Source organism: Chenopodium quinoa, unplaced genomic scaffold (genome assembly GCF_001683475.1).
Source record: "Chenopodium quinoa cultivar QQ74 unplaced genomic scaffold, ASM168347v1, whole genome shotgun sequence".
NCBI classification, from domain to species: domain Eukaryota; kingdom Viridiplantae; phylum Streptophyta; class Magnoliopsida; order Caryophyllales; family Amaranthaceae; genus Chenopodium; species Chenopodium quinoa.
This window is the reverse complement of record NW_018744535.1, coordinates 4,417-25,531: the sequence shown is the minus strand read 5'-3', so window position 1 is coordinate 25,531 and position 21,115 is coordinate 4,417. Positions and strand designations below refer to the sequence as shown.

The following is a 21,115-nucleotide window of genomic DNA, read 5'->3' as shown; positions in this document are numbered from 1 at the left end:
ATACAAAAAGAATACAATAATGTATAATGTAAATATGTAATCATGTAATTATTATTGGTCGTCTTCGTCTTCGCCTTCGTCTTCATCTTCGTCTTCGTCTTTGTCTTCTAGAGGTTCAAGTTCATCCGCCAATTGAGTTGATTGAGAAGTATGAGAACTAAAAGAAGTCGACGTTCCTTCATCGTCGTCGTTTTGTGCATAAGTACGATCTTGAGAACGAGTTTTGGCATCCAACCAATCCTTGAAGCAAACACACATTTCAAGTGTTTCGGGTTTTAGTCTTGTTCTTCTATTGTCTAAAACTCGTCCCGACGCACTAAAAGCTCTTTCGGAGGCAATGGAGGAGACTTGGATTGCAAAAATATCACGAGCCATTGCCGACAAAATTGGATGTTTCACGGTTTGTGATTTCCACCAATCGAGGATGTCGAGGCCAAACTTCTCTTCATCGTCCATGCCTTTCATGAAGTCGTAACTTAAGTACATTTGCAACTCCGAAACATCGCTTTGTGTTCTCTTACTTGATGATGATTCCGTACCTGAAAACTTGGACATCATGTTAGCAGCTTGTGCAAATAAACCTTTGGCCCGTTTACTTACATTTTTGGATGTTTGAGAAGGGGAAAATCGAGACACGGTTCCATATTTACTTTCATAAACTCTATATAAAGAAAAAAAATCATTTGTCACCTTCCTTTTAAAAGCTTCAACATCATCTTCAAAATTCATGTTACTATAATAAATATCAATTAATAAAAAGGTGCCATCATATTTTTGCCTAGGATCTAAAATAGAAGCAAAAATATAAGTCATAGGAATATCGGTGTAATATTTACGCCATTTTTCCTCCATGGATGGAAGATATCCACGATAAACATGTTGAGATCGGTGTTCCGCAAAAAGTTGTGCAAGTAAACATGCATTACTAAGAAAAGAATGAGAACAAGGATTATATACAGAAGAAAAACAATGTGTCATACCATATAGTAATTGTAAAAACTGCATATATTTTTCACAATTAACCCAATCATCTTCTAGCAAAGCATTTTGTGGAAATTTCATATTATAAAAAAGTGTTAAATGAACCTTGTACTCGATTGCCCGACTCAACATTTCATAGGTGGAGTTCCACCTAGTTGGACAATCCGGTGCTATTTTTATGGTTTTTATCCGTTGTTGCCTGCAAAAACCTTTCCATTCTTGATATCTCATGTTAGAGTTATTAATAGACATAATAGCATTCCTTATTTTGTGATAAAATGGACCAATTGCTTGTGTTCCATCCTTCACACACAAGTTAAGAACATGACAAATGCATCTAACATGAAGTGCATCTCCATCTAATATAACATCGGTCAATTGGTTTTTGACCAAATTCGCACTATATGTCATAGAAGTTGCATTATCGAAAGTCATTGACATGATTTTATCCCTAAGACTATATGCATCAATGGCTTCCATTAAATGATGTGAAATGTTAAGACCGGTATGAGGGTATTCAAGCATTTTGAAATGAATGATGCGTTTTTGTAACATCCACTCATTATCTAACCAATGACAAGTAACACATAAATAGTGGAGTCCGTAACCACCATCCCATGCATCGGCGGTTAAAGAAACTCTACTAGGAAGATTAGCTAATTCATTTACTAATTTCAATTTGTACTCTAGATAACTCTTCATGGCAGCAGATCGAACGGTTTTTCGGGAGATTTTTTTGTGTTTTGGTTGTAGTGCTCGGTTAACATAGTTGTTGAAGGCATCATTTTCGGCGAAAAGAAAAGGTTGTTCCGCATGTACAATCATTCTCCCAAGTTCATCCTTATCTCTCTCGTAATTGTAAATGAAGCCTTGTGGATGGAATTGAGAAATTTTGGGTTGGGTTGGATCACTAGATGGTCCACCACATTTTTTTGTATGTCTATTAAGGTGTCCCGTCCCTCCCTTGGTATCGGCCGAGAAAATTTTACCACAAGTCCGACACTTGGCCTTTTGTCCATTTTTACTTAATTGATAATGTGACCAAACTTCATTCTTTCTTTTGGTTTGAGCAAAATCCTCTTCGGTACACCACTCTAATATGTTAGGATTTTGGGTGTTGGGCATTTGGGTGGATGGTTCACTCGACCCGGAGGCTTGTGTTTGGCTACCTTGGGAAGGAGGAGGAAAAGGAAATTCATGTTGTTAAAATTGGCTTTGTTGAAATTGGGTCCAAGGAGCCATATCATCCATTTGTTCTTGCCCTCCCGTGTTTTGGGGATGAAAGAAAGGGGTGGAAGTGTTTGGAAAGGGCATGTTAGGGGAGGGAAAGGGCATGTTAGGGGGGGGCATAGGCATTGAAGTGTTTGGATTTGGTGATTCCCTACGTTTTGACTTAGCTTTTCTAGAGGAGGAGGAAGCGTTCGGGTTTGATGCCATGATTAATTAATAATAATAACAATAAAAGTAATAATAACAATAATAATAATAATACAAATAACAATAATAATAACAATAAAAGTAACAATAATAATAATAATAATACAAATAACAATAATAATAACAATAAAAGTAACAATAATAATAATAATAATACAAATAACAATAACAATAACAAAGTAACAATAACAATAATAATAACAATTCACAACAATAATAATAACAATAACAATAAGAATTAGTAAGTAGTTTTTATATAAATTAAATTTTTAAAAATAATTATAATAATAGTAGATTACTTGGATCAATGCGATCCCAGGTAGGAGAGGTTAGGAGCGACGTTGTCCAAAGCCCAAGTCCCGCCTTAGACAGATTTCAACAATCCAAATAACCCACAATTAAAATAGAAAGTAGTTTTTATATAATTAAGTAGTTCCAACTTCCAAGAATATAATAATAATAATAATAATAATAATAATAATAATAATAATAATAATAATAATAATAATAATAATAATAATAATAATAATAATAACAAGATTAACAACTAACAATAACAAATTAAAATAAAGTTGAGTTAGATCTTACAATGACGCTTCAATGCTTTCCCAAATTTATAATTTCCCGAACTTATAATTTCCCGAATTTATAATTTCCAGAATGTAAATATAACAATTTTTTTTTTGGTAGTAGACTAATAAAGGTAATAATAGTAAAAATGTAAAATTTATAAGAGAGTAGGAATTTTTTTTTTTTTTTCACAAAAGAGAGCAAGATTGTAGGATTTGTAGGAATTTGAGAATTGAGAATTTGGGAGTAAGAAAATTAGAGAATAAGAGAGAAGAGATGAGTTGATGAATTGTGAAAATTTTGGAGGAAAATATGAGGTATTTATAGGGAATTTGGGTGGGAAAAGGGGTGGAAAACTAGCCGTTTATAGCTGTTGGAAAACGGCCATAAACGGCTAGTTTTCCAACGGTAAATGGCACGGGCCGTGCCATGCCGGGTCGTGCCTTGCGGGCTCGTGCCGTGCCGTGCCCGGCCGTGCCACGTGTCGTGCCGCCGGGTCGTGCCAGCGTGCCGGCCCACGTGCCGGCCACCGTGCCGCCCGGCGTGCCACGTGCCGTGCCCGTGCCAAATCCCACACATTTGTTCACGGCACGGCCTACGGCCCACAGGTGGGCCGCCGTGCCGGGCCGTGCCGGAGTCGTGCCGGGCTCGTGCCGCCCGCGTTCCGGCACGGCCCGTGCCCATGTTTAATAATAGGTCTAAACAAGTCAGCACTTTCATATTATTTAAAAAATTCAAAAAAAAAACCTAATCAGGTCTATTCAGGTCCAAACCCGGACCAGACCTAATTTTTCAGGTCTTGACCGGAACCGGACCTGTTGATTCAGGTCCGGTCTCCGGTCCTTAAAATCAAGAATTCAGGTCTCGGTCCATTCAGGTCCGGGTCAGGTCCAGTCCGGTTTTGGACCGGTGTACAGCCCTAGATACAATGACTTAGTGTAAACTACTATCTGATATGATCTAAACTGATTAGATCGGATTTCACAATTCTTATCTTACCTATCATCAAAATAAAATAAAATAAAATAAAAGCCGCATTTGATATCCTAGCCCGATTTTGTAACATTGGCCTACTCTATATGGGCTAATGTTTAATTTAGTTAGTTTGATGTAGCCCTTGCCCTTAAATACCCTCCACCTTCTCTCAACTAGGCCCGATGTAGTGACCACAAGTCACAAGATATGAAATCCATGTTTTGTGGTAGGAAAATAAACAAATAAAAAATAAAATAAATAAAATAAAAACTCACATGTGAACCCTTAATTAATTTTCTCGTGTAGATAATTAATTTTAAAAACTTCTTTATATAACAGTCTTGTTGCTTTCATTTTCATGTCGATCCATTGGGTCAACTGACTCAACTTTCATCTGATTCCCATAATTATTGTCACACTTAAGTTCATCTTTAATGTGTAAAAATTATAAAGGCATCCCTACTATCCTAGTACTATTGAAAGTTGTTTACAAATCACAATTACTATATGAAACTGAATAAGACTATGTTCTTTTTGACTTTTACAAGATCGTGTTACATGTAGTCGTAAGAGATTCATATTCTTATAGGAACTACAACTTTCGAATTCTCAAAACTCACAAACTTATGATAAATCCAATGATGAAAAATATCTTCTATGGTCAATTATCGAGCAGTTTTAATAGTGTCGTTGTTTCCCTCCAAAAGCACAGATCAAATGATCAGTCTACGACCAATGAATTTGAAGGAGTAACCATTGAAGAGCAACCCCATATTCCCCTACTCTTGCAAAAGTCTAATGAAAGATCCGATTCATCTATGCATGATGAGCTTCGCCACTTTCGAAGATGCTTGAAATGGTGTGCACTTGATCTCTCTTCCTCCCTAGGCAAAAACATATCATACCTCACCTTTGTTATCCTCGCGATAATCATTCCAATCTTAACCACTATATCCATTAAAATTCCATCTTCTTCCTCTCCTGATAAGCCTCTTTCATTCAACAAACTAGTACAACTCCCTGAATCCGGCCTAGCCTTTATCGGGTTCTTAACATTATATCGATTTTTCAAGGAATATGGCCTTAAGCAACTCTTATTTCTTGATGGTCTAAATGATGATTCCTTAGATGTTCAACTTGGTTATAAGTATCAAGTAGATAAAGCCTTCAAAAGCCTTGCTTTCATCCTACTCCCTTCTTTTATCGTCGAATTTGTGCATAAAATTCTCTTCTTCTCAACTGTTGTTGTTTCATTTCCTGTTATTGGTGTTTTACCAATCAACACAATCATGTTTATATCAAGTTTCATGTCATGGGTGTATAGGACCGGTGTTTTCTTGCTTGTATGTGTCCTGTTTCGGCTAACCTGTGAGCTCCAAATACTTAGGCTCGAAGGCCTAAGACATATGTTCGAGGGTTCAGGGTCCGAGCCATGTGCTATATACTTAGAACATCGTAGAATTAGAGATCAATTCTATGTTACAAGCCACAGATTTTGGTTCTTCATTGTTGGGTGCATGGTTACCATCACAGTTAGTCAATTGGGTGCACTTTTGCTGGTTTTAGCCTCCAAGTCCGACAAGAATTTCTTGAATTCGGGTGATCTTGTGGTAAGTACTCGTACTCCTTACATCAGCCTCTACAATGAACACATTAATTCGTTACAAAAAGTTTAAAACTCGTGTATGTAGTCGTGTTTAATAATCGATTTAGCCATGAAAATGCCTAAGAAAAATGTAGGTAAAAACAGAACACGACTGAAATTAATGTAACATACTTATATGGTAGAGAATAACTAGTTGTTACCTTAGAACTCAAGGATACAGAGGTACGAACCTATAGAACAGATCCTGTTCAAGTAAGGTCGTGAGAATAACTAGTTGTTACATACACATTCGTTACCAAAACATCGAAATATAAGCAGAAATCTAAGCGAAGGGTTATGTCCATTTATTTTTATAACTACAAATGTACAAATGGACTAGTGTCTAATTCATGTGTATAAAAAATTTTGTGCTTGAATTGTAGGTATGTTCAGCAAAGCAATTGAGTGGATTTTTCTTATGTTTGATGGGAGCAGCAAGAATAACACATAGAGCTCAAGGCATTGTTTCGGTTGCTACAAGATGGCACATGCTTATGACTAGTTGCTTTGATAGTACAAACCATAACAAAGGTAAGAACTCCTCGAGTCAAAGCTCGGATGATTTCGATCAGTCCTCGTTAGACGAAGCTGTTGTCAAAGACTCAAATGATCAACATGCCTTCCAAACTAGACAAGCTTTAGGTAATTAAATGAGGAAATCTTAATATTTTGCAAGAAGAACCACTATTGGCTTTAGTAGCTAGTTTAAATATAGAGCCGCTAATGCCATTAGCATTTAGAAGTTTCACTATGCGTTTAAAAAATAAATGTGTTCCGTTATTTTAAGCTTATGTGACTGTAGGATTTTTTTTGGGTCTAATACGGGTTAATGTTGATTTTCTTTTGTGTAGTGACATACTTGCAGCATAACAATGGTGGGATTACATTATTCGGATTCGCGCTTGATCGTGGAATGCTTCACACTTTATTTGCATTTGAAATGTCACTAGTTCTCTGGATATTAAGCAAGGCAATTGTACTATCTTGAATGATAATCTCCTGAGTGTTCACAACAAATTCATGTTTCACCCTAGTTTGCAATATTTTTTTTTGTGTGGATAATATACATATCAAATGAGTTCTGTTTTTGTGAAATGTAATATTGTTAAGGCAACAAAAACTTATTGTATGTAATTTTTCAACAATTATCCTATTCATGTAAATTCTATCCTTGGCATTTTTATTTGATAATAACTGCACATGGTTTGGTTCATTCAATCAATTACGGCTTTCAAATAGGTTTTAACTAAAAACTCTATCCACTACGTCTTATATTCAGCGAAATTAACTTTAATTATCTTAATATATTTATCAATTAACCCATTTTTTTTCTCAATTACGATCAATTACGTGGATGCTTATTGAGAGTTAATCATCTTACAATCCTCATCCTACCTTTTTTAGGCAATACAAGTTCCCATAACAAGAAGAAAGACTAAATCACAAATTGGGTCCAATAAAGCCACAAAAAATTACTTTAAAATAGCTAAGATGAATATATAACCAACAACGTGACTCTGTGGCCCAATGGATAAGGCGCTGGTCTACGAAACCAGAGATTCTGGGTTCGATCCCCAGCAGAGTCGACTTTATTTATATTTTTGCTTAATTTCTTTTCTTGATTTTTAATTTTTATCATTCCTTGATTGATTTGGCAGATTACTAATCAAAACATATTGTATTTATGTATCCCTTTTAGTTTAAATAAATCAGGTATTAAGTCTCATTCTCAAAACTTTAAACCAATTCAATTAAAATAGTTGACATTGTTCATTTGTATACTATCTTAATTAGTTATACATTGTTCGTTTGTACAAGATACATAAATCTTTTAGATTGCCCTTTCTAATTACCCGCCATGGCACCATAAGGCGAGATATTACCATGCCAATAGTAAAAATTGTGAGGTTTTACCATCAAATAGCTTACAAACCATTGGTAAAATGATAATCCACACATATTATTACTTCTATGTTGTTATCCAAGTTTGATGATAGTTGAAATCTATCAGCTATCAAGCCATCAGCCATTCCCATGTTGTGGATGGCTGATGAATTTCCAAAGCCAAAAAATAAATGCCTTTCTTTTCATTGTGATAAGAAATTCCATGGCTTGACAAAAACCCTAATCTAAGAGGTTGTTCCTCGAAATACCCCCTTCTTTCCCAAACTTCCCAAAACATCTCATATTTTAAACTTTTCATCCTCAATGTACTCTATATAGTCTATACATGTACCTAAATAAAAATAAAAAATTACCGACCATCTCCGAGATGAATTGGGCAGCCCTGCATTTCCATAAATAGACAAAAATCCATACAGCATTGAATACTAAATATAGTAACTCTCAGCAACAAAATTGATTTACCATCATCAACAAAAATTGACATGGTCACTTAAGTCTATACCTATAAAATTAGTCAGTTAGCGCTAAACTGCTATAGAGGTCAGAGGTACCTTGTTAACCTTTCTCCACTGCACCACAAAGGTGTTCCAGATTTTTGGCAAGATCTCCGAGGCACTCAACAAGCTTGTCAGCTTTACGTCTAACATTTTCAGTCTTCAGGGACTCCTCATTTCTTACACTGGTCAAGTCCTCGTCAACATTTTCAGTAACATTTCCTGCAAGTATGGCATGGATCAGCTCTGTGTTCTCCATGAGTTTCGCAGCCAGGATTTGCTCCATGTCTTCAGCAACAGGAGGCTCTGGAATCACATGCTCTACCTCTGTTACAGGCTGTTTCCTCCCTTCAGATAACCGTTTTTTAGGGATTGACCGACGCCTTCGCTTTTTGGGTTTTGGACCTAAAGCAAACAATAGTAAACGGAGAAAGCTCAATTTTTGAATCAAGATATAATAGAGCATGATAGTTGAGAGGCCTGACAGGTGACATAACTCTTACATAGAGATGAATGGCAGTTATCTAGAAAGGACATACTCTTCTAAGGTTTTCATGGAAAACTGATGGAAGAGTTTCAAACAATATGACTCTTTTGGATCGGGTCAAATAAAATCAAGGGCTGGAGAGATGGACTCTAACCAATAGTACCCCTTTGGGTGAGCATAAACCTTAACTGCTTAGAATCTCCTCACAAGTCAAAGTCTAGGTATACTACAACAAAATGCAACACAAATGTCCCACTCACAATTGGGTATGTATACTATGCAAGGTGCAATACACAAGGAGACAGTAAGGCGAGAAGTATAGTCAGCTGTATACTCCTCAGAGTGTTTAGAACTCAGTCCCCTCTCACCCATTCTTCTCATCAAAAGCAATGACTACTTTACCATGGTTGTACCAAAATAACCCTTCACTCCATCCCCCCCCCCCCCCCTCCTCCAAAGCTATCTAAATTGCCCCTGAGTGGTTGAACAGAGACATGTGGACCACTCCTCAGCAGGGAAGTGGAAGCAGAACACTAATTCAATCAAGCAGCTTTTGTATTACTAAGTTTTATTCCAAATAATTAGTACTCATGTTCAAGACCATTATTTTGGGGTATTTACTGGTGGCTAACAGCCTTTCTTGACAAAATTTTAACTGGTTTTAGATTGTTTTACTCAGATAAGGTCAAATTCAATTTCTAGTCATATAATAGTTCAAATCTCAATAGATAGGGTTGGTTCAGGACCTGAATTAGTCAGCTGCTAGGGGAAAGTAGATGGACAGAATCGCTATATCCTTATCTAAAAAAGGCACCCCCTTTGTCCCGTATTACTTGCAACACTAATTGACATGCTTACATTTGCACAACTTTACCCATCAATGTCTTTAATTATCTATTAGTAAAAATCATAAAATGTTGGAATATACATTAAAATATACAGAATATCATACTATAATTTGTTTTTAAATATCAAGGGAAAAAATGGTCAAAATAGGTTATATGAATAATGCAAAACGTCAAACTATTGCAAGTGCTGGGAAGAAGGGAGTACTACTAAACAAATTTAAATCAAAAGGGAAACCGACTTAGATTAAAATGGCAAAAGCATCACATGTCAATATTTTCACTATGCAAAGGAACTACATTCGTGATTTGTATAGAAAAACATATTACCGGATTCCTCAGCATCAAGAACATCAACCTCTCCCGCATCCGGATCACATTCTGGGTCTGTATCTGCTCTATCTGATGCCTTCATGAAATCCTCCATAGCTTTATACAGGTCTTTGTCAAATTCCAAAGGAAGACCAGCTTCTTTTCTCCTATCACACCCAAGAGACCAGTAAGAATCACTCCCAGAGTTCAATTTCCATTCCTTGACAAGATTGTAATCAGCAAGCAAGGACTGCCACTTTCTGCGGCACTGGTTTGCATTCCTTCCTACTCCCAGTGCAGTACAAGTTTCTGATATAATGGTCCATTTTTGATGAGTTGACAGAGAATTTTGCCAGTCCCCTTCAACAGCAGCAATTTCATTCACAAGAATAAGCATATCTTGTACAGTCCATACTGCTGCTGCTTGTAAATGTGATCTGGTGCATCGAGAACCAGAAATTGATTCTGCAAGTTGACCCACATCTGCTTCCCTCATTGTCTCTACTATCTGTTTCAGGAAGCTCAAGCAGCACCTTCTCGTTCTTTATTAAGTTAATTAAAGCACGTGACACAGCTACAAGTCAAAAAAGAGAAGATTAGTTGGTTAGCTACATTAGCATGCATATTTTACAAGATGATATTTTCAACTTAGATATCATATGTTACATGTCACTCATGAAACCCCTGGTTACTCTGACGAGAAGTCAATCTTCCATGGTTAGGGATAGTAAGAAGATGAGCTAACAGCCTGACTCTAATGCTACCGTTTTGAGTTTTGCCTCTCCTGGCTTTAAGATATATACAATATACCACCTACACACATTTGGTAGCCATGCAATAATAGGAATGAATATAAAGTGTAATTTAGTATGGAAAACAACCCTACTATCTCCATGCACAATCTCATCCCCCAATCTTGTGTTTTCTTCATGCTTTTCCATTACCATCCATTACAACTTGGGAGGTGGTATTAGGAAGAAGAGATAGCTAATGCATATTCTTAAGTTATATTACTAGTTCTCATATATCTCATGCTTGCTTAGATGCTTACTTCATACCCAACCCAAAAAGACTAAAGACAAGTCAAACTAGATCCATCTACCACAAAAGTAGGCTATCCTCTTCATGCACTACCTTGTGCTCCACAAAAAACTAAAGGTCTTATTTAAGAAATACAACCTATGGGCACTTAAAGTTCCTATATTTAGTCCACAATGAAGTATCAAGTGTCCATAACCAATCAACCATGTCTGAATATTTACTATTTAGAATCAATTATGTATTATTATTTGCAACTTTTAGTACTCTCGCCATCCCATAATAGTTCGAACACTTATCTTAGCACATAATTTTAGGAGATAAGTTGTTGAGATGTTATCAATTACTTCCGCCGTATCAAATTAGTTGACATGTTTCTTTTATCACGTTTGTCAATGCATCAATCAATCAAAAATATATTTAATTATACTATTGGAAAAAAAATACTAGAAAGTGAATTTTTATTAAGTACACATTGGAATGGATCTAACTGACAAGATCCAACATGACTATATGTATTCATATCTTTGGTAAAAAAAAAAAGCGTATTCATATCTATAATTCACAAATGTCATTCAAAGTGAAGATTATGAATAGCGTCAAAAGTCAAAACGTGGCAACTAATTTGGAACGGAGGTAGTAATATCTGATAAAAAAGTGTATGTGATTGGAGATAGTGGGTATTACTTTATTGTAGAAGTAGATGCGATAGAAAATACTGAGGTTGATTATTGAATGTGAAAGTGGGGCCCAAACTATTTGGTAGTGGAAAGACCGAAAGAGAGATCTATCAAAATAATAGTGGGGTCTTTCTCGACAGAGTAAAGGAGAGTGTTCAAACTATTATGGGATTGGAAGGAATAATACAATTAAACATGATGAACACCAATTGTATCGGTTACTATTCACCCTGACAACTAGGGCAATTTCTCCTATAATGTAAATGTAAAAACCCTTGTAACGAGTAATGACCATTGAATTGGACATCCTAAATCAAACTTTTAGTGAATTTCATCAAATTATAATGTCACATTCTACGCCACAACTCAGCCCATTATGATCTCAAGTCGAACCAAGTCCAAATCAACATCACTAGTCAGGGTTTGACTGGCTCATGTAACTTGTGAGCAAGCTCATATTTTTATCACCTCTAGTCCTCTACTCACATGCAACAACATGTCCAATCAAACTGACTGACAAATTGAAGTTCCAAATCTCTGGTTAGTCTGATAAGAAAATAACAGATAACATAAGGACCAGCATGTAGCAAAAGGCACTGATTGCAGGCCACACTCTACAGCTAATCAAATACAGCGCAATACATGCCACTATTGCAAATTTGGAATTTATTCCATATTTGCTTTACTTCAATTGTGATCCTTGATTCAAATTCTAATACTATACAATAAGCCTTCCATCAATGAAATCACTATTTCATTCTCCATTCAGATAAGTTCAAATGAAATCTATAATAAGAACATGAAATGAAGCTCCTCAAGGCTAACCCCTTCCCAAAAGACCCCCTGCGCCTATATAATAATTCTCTGAAATAAACCGATGCTCCGTCCTCAAGTGAGAACAAGTTGCTACAATAGACTATTCACAATTTCACACTCTAGTAGGATTTCAACATATATACTACTGAGCTATCCAGGGAATGGAAATAATTGCTTCTACGGAATATTCCTTGGAGAGGGGGGAGAGGAGGTCCAATTGTAAACATCTCTTGGTGCCATGTCAGCTCCAACAATCTGATAAGCAAGATTAGTATATTATTGAAGAGTCCAAAGAAAGTAGCCATAAGATCACCATTACTGTGAGACAATGAATTGCCCTTGCTTTCTAATTTGATGCAGGTTACTTAGCTAAACCCACATGCAATCCTTCCTAACCTTTATAATCCTTACCAATAGGTATAAAGTCCACTCTTAGGCTCTTAGCTTATCCGAAGAATGTCAAAAGAAAGGCGGACTACTGGACTAGTATTGGAACAGACAGTGACTGCATGTATACCTCCAGATAGATGCAAAACTCCAATTCTCTGCCAAGTGCCAACGCACTAAGCACTAATACCACATGCCATTTCATCCATAATCTCCTTATACATCATATAAGGCCTCAATAAGACATAATAAAGGATTGTAGATTAGTCAGTAATCATATTATTATTTGACAATAAAACTTAAGTTCCCTGATAGTTAAAAAAACTCCAAACTTTCTATTCCAATTAATTTCACTCACAAAATTCTACAGCAAAACTCATTTCATGATCATCACAACAAAAAATAAATAAATAAATAAAATAAAATAAAATAAGCACAAAAGGCCACACTATAGCCTAACAACCCCAAGTCCGCAACTTCCCACACTCATTCTTCTTCCCAAAGCAGTTCACAACATAGTCAAATTTATCTTTCCAAAGATCCAAATCCAAACAAAGCAAAATCTTAACACAGCCTGAAGTGCTAAGTAACATAAAGCTACCTTCTTGATCGACTTTAGATTATGAGCTCCACTTTCCAATCCCAAATGAACCACATATCTACTAAGCAGCAGCATATACATATACTTTCTTCCTTAATTTTAAATCATCATATGATGAGCAGCATTGTCCTTAATAATATATCTTTACTCTGACAAAGTAAAATTAAAAATAAATACAGTAATAATTGAGTTATACTCTTCACAGCAGAGATAGAGTACCTAGAATAGTTTACACTAGTACTCAAACTCTTAAAGTATCAGTTGATACTAATAAGAGTCACAAACTCCATATATGAGCAGGATTACAAATGTGAGAGCATGTATGTCTTACAACATATTGCCAATTTATAACCAAATAATAACCCCTAAAATATGGTTTTGTGATCTATCATTCCTTATCTTTAAACAATTAAATGCACTGACTGCACATTTTTAAGCTGATAGGATAACAAGAAACCCGCATGATGATTTTTTAATCAAACTATACCAACGATTGACACTCTCGTAGAATACCAACAACAAATTCTTAGCATACTAAAGAAAGAGCCCCTTAATTTATTACTCCTTCACAGTTCACAGTAGTCTTTATAAATCAAACCATAGAACAACAAGCTCCACTTCTCTGAATGCATTAGATTATTTAAAATCTTACAACTAGTACATACTACATAGTATAACTTCTGCACATTAACTCTCACCAACAAATATCACCACTTTGCAAATAGCGATTAGCTTAACATTCTTCTAAGTTTTCACCCTTAACCATTAAACCCATAATAGATACACTGCCTTTGTGAAGCTCCACAAACTTTCCTACTAGATTAGTCAACTTTTAGTTAAACCTCCCCATAACAATATAACACCACAAACTTTCCTAGCTTAACTTTGCCTTCTCGAAAGCTTCGTCCAAGCATTACCCATTTTGTGCATCCACTAGGATCTCCAATTCTTATATCACCATTCATCACCCTTAACCTCTTTCTCTCAATGATATCCCATTCCTCGAACCACGATAGTAACTGCTGGTTCTGCTTAATCGCATCAGTTATTTTATTTCTACTCCTGACCACTCCCTCCATTCGAAACTAACAGGCACATCAATAGTGTAATTGTAATTTAAACTAGTAACGCGGCAACTACATCCTCACCAAGTAAGCAACCACTAAAAATTGAAAAAGACAAAACCAAATTGAATAAGTTATTAAGAATTTCAGACTCCCCATAATTCAAAAGAAAAACAGCTTATCCACAAAAAAAATAAAAAAAATAAAAAATAAAAAAATAAAAAAAATATAAAAAATAAAAAATAATTTGCAAAAAAATATCAGCAAATAAAATCACAAACCCGCAACAAACAAGAAGAACAATCAAATTATAGCACAACATAGATTGAACAATTAACAATTAATAGAATAAAAATTGAAAATGAAGAACAGTAAAGCTGAAAAAAACGAGGAATTTTAGAAGAAATTAAAGAGGAAAATAGAAATTAGGATTCGCTTTTTACCTGGAATTGAAGTTGAATTACATGAATACAGACGAATTTGGAGATAAAAATTAGGGTTGATGTTGCCGCCGATTACCGGAGAAAGGAGTGGGTTTGTCGGAATCCATGGAAATTAATTGTAAGAAATGAGGAATTTTTATTTGAAATAGTGTAAGAAAAAGGTAGAAAAGGGCAGGTTAGATCGCGGGAATCGTAGATCACTTGTTTTCTTTGATTTCGGAACTGAGATACTACCAAATACGGAGTACTCCGTATGTAAATACGGAGTGTTGTGTTTCGGAGTGTTGTGTTACGGAGTATTGTACTCCGTATGTTAGGCACAACATTTAAATTAAGTTTAGCGGACACCTTTTAATTTTGAAACTAGTGCGTGACCCGGCCACTTGGGCACATTTCCTGTACGTTCTCCGTAGTATGTTACTATGTTAGGCACTAGTACATTCAAATTAAAATTGGATAGAGAGTGATGGATAGCTCAAGTGGTTAGAGTTTCCCTCCCGATTTCAGGAGATCCTGGGATCGATTCTCACCCCCGCCCTTATGGCTCTCTAAACACTAAGGCCCTGGGTTGTTAAATAATTTTGACAATTTTATTATAAATTTTTTAATATAATGACTTGAGTATTAAAAATTATATAATATATTAAAAATAAAAGCATGCAAGAGAAAATATTTAAAAAAACATGTAATAGTTATAAACTTATAATGGATAGTTTAATCTTTTAGGAAAAGATTTATATTTTATATAAAACAAATTATGTCATAATTTAGATATAATTTTTATTTTCCTTAAGTAACAATAATTTTTTTAGAAGGTATTTTTGGCGGGAAATTTTTTAATAATACATTGACACGTGTGTCTTTAGATTCGCTTTTAGTAGTATGTAATTGATTAGTATTATTTTTAATCGGAGCAGTTCTAAAGAACGGGGCCATTTTAACTTTGAGGTGTGGGATCCATTAGGGCATCAACAATGATGTAAAAATAAAACTTTAATTCAATCGGTCAAAGATTAATCCCATAAAACTGTGACTCAGAGTTTCGAACCCCAGTTGTCCATTTTTAATTGCAATTTTTAAATAATTATAGTTAATAGTTTATTTTCCTCCTTTGTTATCCATTGTAAATGCTCATAGCCATGGGCGGATTATTGTTAGGGCTGAAGAGGGCTTGGCACCTAATAACTTATGGAAAAAAAAAAAAATTATACGGAGTACTGTACTTTGTTTGAAGGCCCATTTAAAAAAAAAAACCATTGTTTTTCCTATTTGCCTAGTAGCGTAGAAAAGGTAACTAACTATAGAGTATAAGCAACCTACAACCCAATTTCCAAAAGTACTGACAATTCGTTATTGTTAAAATAAATTTCTAATTCGTACGTTATATTGGTTTGTTTGAGCACTAGAAAATAATTAATAATTTTAAGCGAGAAGACGTTATTAAGGTCGATAAATTACTCTGTTAAAAAGTATAAAGTAAGTTTTTTTCTTTCATACCTTCAATATGTCGTTATATATTTTTCTATTTATATGAGTATTTATCAATTAACAAGTTGTTTTTAACACCTTAGCATTTATAATAAAAAATTGCACTGAATTTGTAAATAATTTTCATATGCTTACATTAAAAAGTATTGGCCCCTGAAAGAAAAGGTTTCAAGATCCGCCACTGCTCATCACTATTATCAATTGGGGGCATTTTGTGCTTGCTATGATTCAATCCCTAGACCTAATGAGTTGCATCAAGTTTAAAGTATAAATTGAAATATCATTGGGACAGTGCTTCCCCCGTGATACATTTGTAGAATAAACAATATATGGTTGCAATTTTTTTTTTTTAGGAAATATATAACTGTAGTTTGAAAACAACTTTATATTGTCCAACTACTATATTGCTGATTTGTTGGTGTATATCAAATATATTAATTATTTTTGTTTACAAAAAAAAGATAAATTAAATTATTAACCATACAACCACCGACCTGTCCCCCTTCCCCTGACTACTGACCCCTCCCCTTCCCACCGGTGACCCCAGCCCCTCCTTCCCCACCCTTCCTTCTCCGGTTGGCATGACTTTCTAGCCCCTTCACAAACCCTAAACCCGCCGCTTCCCCCTTTGTAATCAATTGCCATAAAGTTTGGTTATGCGCGCTCCCACAACTAGTATAGCAAAAGTAATAGACGCACAAGTGCATAACGGATAGATGTATACAGCAAAAGTAATAGACGTACAAGGAATAAAGATAGATGTACATACAATTATTTAACAAAGATAAAAAACTAAATTCAGCCTTAGATCGAGAAATTAGCCAAAACAACATGATAAACTTGCAAAGGCAAATTACAAGCATTCCTAAAAGAAGTGTTACGGAAATAACATATTGTAGACACCCATTTGTGTCTCCCCAAAACCAAACCCAGTGATGAGTGCCTTTCACGTCGAATCATAATCGAATGAAACGAAAGTGTGGAAAGGTCTAGCGTTGCGGAAAGTTTTATTTCTTTTCTTTTCTCTTCTCTCTGTTTTTGAAAACTTTATTTTAAGAAAACAGCCAATCCAGTTTGGTTGGTCCATGATATGGGTCCAATAGTGGTGTAGTTGGATGGGGCTTGCAAAGACCTTTCCAACGACATATTATAAGCCCAATTCCGATGAATATTGAGGAAGTTATGGCCAATTTACTAAACTGGGCCCGGTTTGAGCTTTAAGTACGGCCCAATGATCTAGGGGAGGGCCTGATATGATTTATCATTCCTAATGTAATTAGGAATGGTTTTAGTCTTCTAGAATCTTCTAGAAGGTCTTATCATTCTTAATTCAATTAGGATTCTTCAGAGTTTTAATTAGATCAAATAGCATTTTCGACTGAAATTATATTATTTTATCTTCCAGTACAGTAAAATTATCAGATTTTCGAAAGCGCGTTGAAATCCAATTTGGCGTCCAACCCCAGGCCTTGGCGCCTGGAATCAGGTTGGCGCCAGACTCCAGCCATTGGCGCCTGGCGCTAGCCACTGGTCCTGGCGCCAATGAGCCAGGGCTGGCGCCAAGTTAGTTTTTTCGATCTTCAGACTCTGTTTTGATAAATTATCTTTTTTGGATTTTTTTTCTCTATAAATATCGTATCAAGAACTCCGTTTTCATTCATCTCCAATTATCATTCATCAACAATCACTTTATGATTCACCAATTCTCTTTATTCTTAAGTTCTTCATTAACTCTCTCTTCATCTACATCATTCATTCATCAATTTTCAATAACATTAATCTTTTAGCATTCTTTTCTATACTTTACTTTTTCACACAAAATTCCGCATTCACAAGATCTTGAAACACCTAGCCATATTCGAAGTTGCCTTCGCCCTAGACGTGAAAGGTTTTAATTTCTGAGGGTTTGGTCCCAAATCTCTCTTTCAATTAATTTAATTTAATTGTTTTGATTATTATTTTTCCTTGAAGTTACTAACGCGTGTATTTTGTAATTAGAAAGAGGTACGAGGCATCCAAGTAAGTATTTTAATGGTTTAATTGATTTCATGATGTAGATATCATGCTTAGATTGTTATTTATGATTCCTAGTATCATGTCTAGGGTATCTTTAATATTAAGTATGATTAAAAGTATGATGCTTCCTATGTTCTTCCTAATATTTATGATTATTATTATTATGATTATGAATGATTATTGATTATTTATTATGTTGCTTGATATGCATATTATTTTATATTATTTATTTCTTGATCACCTTTTATGTATGGTTAAAGGGAATTGGTATTTGCAACCACGCTTAATAAGATATTAATAATCTTGTTAGGTTAATTGTGATTATAAATTCAAGTGATCGCCAATAATAGACTTGTTTGTGCATTAAATTCAACCAACATAGTTTAAACAGGTTTAAGGTTAATCCTATTGATTGTATGTTAGTCAGAAAGCGCACATGAATACGATCAGAATAAAGTAGAGGCCTATTATTAAGGCAGGTTCAATCTCTTTTAGGTTGGATTTGTACCATCATCCCCGAACCCTTATTTGGTTCATGACCTTATGGAGTTGACGATCTCTTGGATCGTTAAGGGGTGTAACCTTCATCCTATGAACGGTTTACAAGTTCCTTAAAAACTTGTTGGCGACTCTTTTTCTCTATCTTCTTCCCTTTTGGACGCCACCGTAATTTAGTGTATGATCACAGTGGGGTTCAAGCTAGTGGGATTTTAAAGGCTTGAAACTATTCCCTACACATATACTCTTAATTTCTTATTATCTACTCGTATATAATCATCAAGTTCCACCAAAAAAAGATTTGTTTCAAAAAAAAAAAAAAAAAAATACAATCATCAAGTTTCTTGATTGTTGGAGATAAATGTACGTACTTGTATAATAAAACATATAATGGACACTTTGTTTTAATTTTCACAAAGTCTTATATGTGGCTGGTCACACCGTGTGGCCAGTCACTATAGGGGTTACTTTGCTAGTGTAATGGGGGTTACTTGATAGTGTTAAAGGGGTTACTTCATCATTGTTATAGAGTTACTCGGTCAGTGTTATAGGGATTACTTAATTGGTATTACAGGGGTTACTTAATCAATGTTATAGGGGTTACTTTAAGTGGTCACACGGTGTGGTCGGCCGCACACAAGACTAACCTCCTCACGGCCAAACAAAATTTATTATAATCCTAAACTAACCCCTAAACAAGTCTAGTGGTAAGTTCGGAGTCGAACCACAAGGAACGGTAATGTTAGATCGATTGTTCTCGATCTAATGCTTAAGCTACACCGAAGTCGGTTTATGGATAGTGGACACTACAACTACACTAACACACATATAAAGAACAAATATTATAAAGTCTACTAGGGGTAAAGATCCACTTTGAACAATTAACAAGTTAATGAGAATCCATTTGAAAATCAATCATGCAAAGAAAGAATTAAAATGGGAATTAATTACACTCAAGAGCAATCTCTCAAATTCCTAGCCTAGATCCCTCATTGACTAGGTGCATAGAAGAAATTTACCCAATATGCAATCAAATATAACAATTCTAATTCACAATCCCTTGTTAAACTAGAACTAATATGCAATTAAGTTTGCTATCATGGGAGATCAATCCAATCTAAAACAAACAACATGCCATCATCAATTCAATCAATTTAATCACACAATTATCATCAAATTTATCTCAAATAACTCAATTAACCATTACAAAGCTTCACTCAACACCTAGTAGAAGGAAACCTACTCAAACATGATTAACAAAGCAATTAAAGAAAGCATAAAGAGAAAAGAGAGTAAGAATGCTCATTGATATAAGATGGCCTGAAGATCTTCAAATCATCAAATTCCTCCTTTGTTTATCCAAAATCCATGAAAACCATTGTGTTTCTCACTTTCTCTCTCTTAAATTTGAGATTTTCTCTCTCTAAAAACCTAAAACTAATCTAAAAACTACTGAAGAAATGAATTCCTCCCTCTAAAATGAGCAAAAAATCTATTTATACCCCTTACTAAATTGTCTAGGAAGCTCCGCAAAAAGTCGAGCAACGCGAAGAAGAGGAGCGGGCGCTCCAATTTCATGCACGGGCGCTCCTAGCTGCAGAAAAATATGGCAGAATCGTTCCAGAAAGTTTGGAGCGGGCGCTCCTCATAGGGTGCGCGCTCGCTCTTATCGGACTGGGCAAACCGCTCAGCTTCAAATGAGTATATCTCCCACGTTTTACAACGGAATTAGGCATATGACCTGTCGTTGGAAAGCTCTCGAGATAAGCTTTCATCTCCAATTAGAATCGCCCCAAAAATGTTTTGTAGATCAAAAGATATAGGCGTTTGAAGTTTGATCATTGCAAATCAAGTGCACATTTCTTCATTACTTGTTCTTTTATGTTTTATATTTCTTCAATCTTGAGCAATGAACTTATCCAAGTGTTCCTAAACATAATAATAAACCAATAAAGTTTAATCTAATGCCATAAGCAACCAAAATATGCAAGAAAAGCCAAAATTGAGCAATAACGACATTTCACACGCAATCGTGATAAATGTAGTAAAACGTTATTAAAACCAAGTAAAAAGATATTAAAACTATGAAAAGCTAACTAGAAAACTCTTAAAAATAGCGACATAAATGACACTTATCAAATTCCCCAAGCTTAACTTTTGCTCGCCCTCGACCAAAACAAAAGAAACACAAGGGAATGTGATGCATTTTATACAAACAAAGAAAACTAAAAGGGAAAGAATATACACTAACTCACTCTCGTAGGAATCACGAATACATTTAGCGTATGTATCAAGCACTTTAAACCCCTTAGATTGCTCTAGAGGACGAGTAAGCTCTCGTAAGGGTGTCCTAAGAGTTTAACCCATAACTCTTGACAAAAATCAAGGCAAAGCAATAAATAAATAAAATAAAATAAATCAAAGTAAGAGAAA

The 21,115-nt window shown here is 35.2% G+C and overlaps 2 protein-coding genes and 1 non-coding gene across 4 annotated transcripts; 2 read left to right on the top strand and 1 right to left on the bottom strand.

Annotated features, from left to right (window-relative positions):
- Nucleotides 1–4,484: 4,484 nt before the first annotated feature.
- On the top strand, nucleotides 4,485–6,818 carry LOC110698421. The gene is made up of 3 exons (XM_021875841.1): nucleotides 4,485–5,573; nucleotides 5,992–6,139; nucleotides 6,460–6,818. The coding sequence occupies exons 1-3, from the start codon at nucleotides 4,590–4,592 to the stop codon at nucleotides 6,594–6,596; spliced, it is 1,269 nt and encodes a 422-aa protein (XP_021731533.1). The 5' UTR covers nucleotides 4,485–4,589; the 3' UTR covers nucleotides 6,597–6,818.
- Nucleotides 6,819–7,121: 303 nt separating this feature from the next.
- On the top strand, nucleotides 7,122–7,194 carry TRNAR-ACG. Its single transcript has one exon. It is a non-coding gene; the product is annotated as a tRNA-Arg (tRNA).
- A 4-nt stretch (nucleotides 7,195–7,198) lies between these two features.
- LOC110698416 lies at nucleotides 7,199–14,911 on the bottom strand. Of its 2 annotated transcripts, XM_021875836.1 has the most exons (4): nucleotides 14,681–14,911; nucleotides 9,670–10,225; nucleotides 8,065–8,412; nucleotides 7,199–7,895 (listed from the first exon to the last, which is right to left on the bottom strand). In XM_021875836.1, exons 2-3 carry the CDS (start codon nucleotides 10,145–10,147, stop codon nucleotides 8,069–8,071), a joined length of 822 nt encoding a protein of 273 aa, XP_021731528.1. In that variant the 5' UTR covers nucleotides 10,148–10,225; nucleotides 14,681–14,911; the 3' UTR covers nucleotides 7,199–7,895; nucleotides 8,065–8,068. The 2 variants fall into 2 exon arrangements, with proteins under 2 accessions (XP_021731528.1, XP_021731527.1); XM_021875835.1 differs by having other exon boundaries at nucleotides 7,875–8,412.
- Nucleotides 14,912–21,115: the final 6,204 nt, after the last annotated feature.

What these genes read in the sequence shown, in the direction of transcription:
- LOC110698421 (XM_021875841.1), top strand. Translation starts at nt 4,590, where the DNA reads ATGATAAATCCAATGATGAAAAATATCTTCTATGGTCAATTATCGAGC. An exon ending in TGAATTCGGGTGATCTTGTG is followed by an intron (nt 5,574 to 5,991) that starts GTAAGTACTCGT and finishes CTTGAATTGTAG; the next exon opens with GTATGTTCAGCAAAGCAATT. An exon ending in TAGTACAAACCATAACAAAG is followed by an intron (nt 6,140 to 6,459) that starts GTAAGAACTCCT and finishes TCTTTTGTGTAG; the next exon opens with TGACATACTTGCAGCATAAC.
- LOC110698416 (XM_021875836.1), bottom strand. Translation starts at nt 10,147, where the DNA reads ATGAGGGAAGCAGATGTGGGTCAACTTGCAGAATCAATTTCTGGTTCT. An exon ending in TCTTGATGCTGAGGAATCCG is followed by an intron (nt 8,413 to 9,669) that starts GTAATATGTTTT and finishes TGTTTGCTTTAG; the next exon opens with GTCCAAAACCCAAAAAGCGA.